Consider the following 1,987-nt stretch of genomic DNA (forward strand, 5'->3'; position numbering starts at 1 on the left):
AAAATAGTAGTATACAAAATGGTGAAGGCAAAGGGGAACACATACAGTCTTTGCAGATTATTTTGGGTACTAGCAATTCAACCGAGTCACCTGCGATGAACGCTAAAGTTTCTCCTTGCTGATTACAGATAATGAGATTATAAAACGAATTTGTTTCCCATGCAGCCCTAAAAATATCTTAGGGGCATCAACGGTATATCTTTTTATCATTATTAGATATATTTCTCCAGAGTTACAATTCCTCTTGAAATATTAATTGATTGTCGAAACTATATCGAAAAAGATTTGCGCATATCTGGGTTTGTGATCTGAATAGGTGAGCAAACATTTTATGTGCATAACATCTGTACATATCAGATTCTTACTTAACAATTTAGCGTCCAGATTCGAGATCGAATATATAAGCTCAATTGTCAATTGGCTTTATGTAAAGAATCGAGCAATATTAAATGATCGATTGCATTCTTTGTTGGTATGTGCATTTTCAGGTGATAGATTTAGATGCTTCAAAGCCTAGTTTAATTGTGATCTGAATTGGTGAGCAAACTTTTATGTGCATAACATCTATACGTATCTGATTCTTACTTTACAAATTAGCATCCAAATTCGAGATCGAATATGTAAGCTTAATTGGCTTTATGCAAAGAATCGAGCAATATTAAATGATTGCATTCTTTGTTTTTTTTTCTTATGGAAATAAAATACTTAAAGAAAGAAGCCTCTTGGGCAATCAATGTTTACAACATCAAACAATACGGCTCTAGAAGCCTCCCTAGGAACCTTATCACTCCAGAACATAGGAGACATAGCTTCATGTCCTAAATCTGCAATAGCGTCAGCTACAAAATTTACTTCCCTATATATATGCTTAAAGGAAATTTGAGAAAAGGAAGTTGCAATAGTTCTAATGTCTTCAATCAATTTGAGCAGCCTCCAAGGTAGGGTTACTATTCCATTAACTGCATCAATAACCAGCTTCGAGTCTCCTTCAACTTCAAGTCTTGTAAAACCCTTGTCTTTGGCCGCAATCAGGCTATCCCTAAGTGTAGTAGCTTCTGCAACAGGGGTAGTAGAGTTGCCAACATACTTGGTGGCAGCAATAACTGGGCTTCCATCATGGTCTCTAATAATGAAACCACTAGCAGCTAAATCTCTACTGATTGAACCATCAAAATTGATTTTAACAAAAGAACCAGGAGGAGCAGACCACTTAATTGTGGTTGAAATGTTTGAAGTTTTTGCTCCACTAGTACTAGTGTTAAAATCATCAAAACTTTTCATTATCGCTTCAACTAACATAACAATTGACATAGGATTATTAGAAGCTGTTCTGAAAATAACATTATTTCTAGTCTTCCAAACCTACCAGCACAAAGTAATAGTCTTTGCAAACAAGTTAGCGTTGTATGGTTGTAGTAACAAGAGTTCCTAAAAAACTTTGAGATACCCTTCCTCCCAGTCCACTGAGGTGTTAATTTTGTCAGCCTCCAAACTTCCTTAGTGAAATCGCAATAACCAAATAAATGGTCAGCAGTCTCATTATCTCTATTACAAAGAGGACAAGAGTTATGATTAATAATTCCAAACCGGGAAAGCCTATCCCTGGTTTTGAGTCTTCCTCTAAGCAACAGCCAACCAAAGATTTTAATTTTTGGCTGAACAATAATGATTGCATTCTTTGTTGGTATGTGCCTTTTCAGGTGATAGAGACATTTAGATGCTTCAAGGCCTAATGCTCTGGCCACTCACCCAACTTTGGCATGATTCATTTGTACTCCACTTAGCTTTTGGTATAGATTACAAAGTGGAAATGAAAAAGGGATTGAAAAATATAGACACTAGCTGATTCTCATTCTCTGAATTGTAAAAACCAAGCTAAAAAGCCAAATGATCTAACGTCCGCTGTTTGTCTCATGGCAAAACTCTAAAATGCCACCAATTTCTATCTATTAAAGATTTAAAGATGTGCCACTGGGAAAACAGAGAT

General features: G+C 35.8%; 1 protein-coding gene across 1 annotated transcript; it reads right to left on the reverse strand.

Annotated features, from left to right (window-relative positions):
- Positions 1–705: 705 nt before the first annotated feature.
- On the reverse strand, positions 706–1,281 carry LOC133722997 (uncharacterized). The gene has a single exon (XM_062149832.1). It carries the CDS (start codon positions 1,279–1,281, stop codon positions 706–708), a length of 576 nt encoding a protein of 191 aa, XP_062005816.1.
- Between the last annotated feature and the right edge of the window lie 706 nt (positions 1,282–1,987).

The sequence above is a fragment of the Rosa rugosa genome, chromosome 7 (genome assembly GCF_958449725.1).
Source record: "Rosa rugosa chromosome 7, drRosRugo1.1, whole genome shotgun sequence".
NCBI lineage: Eukaryota > Viridiplantae > Streptophyta > Magnoliopsida > Rosales > Rosaceae > Rosa > Rosa rugosa.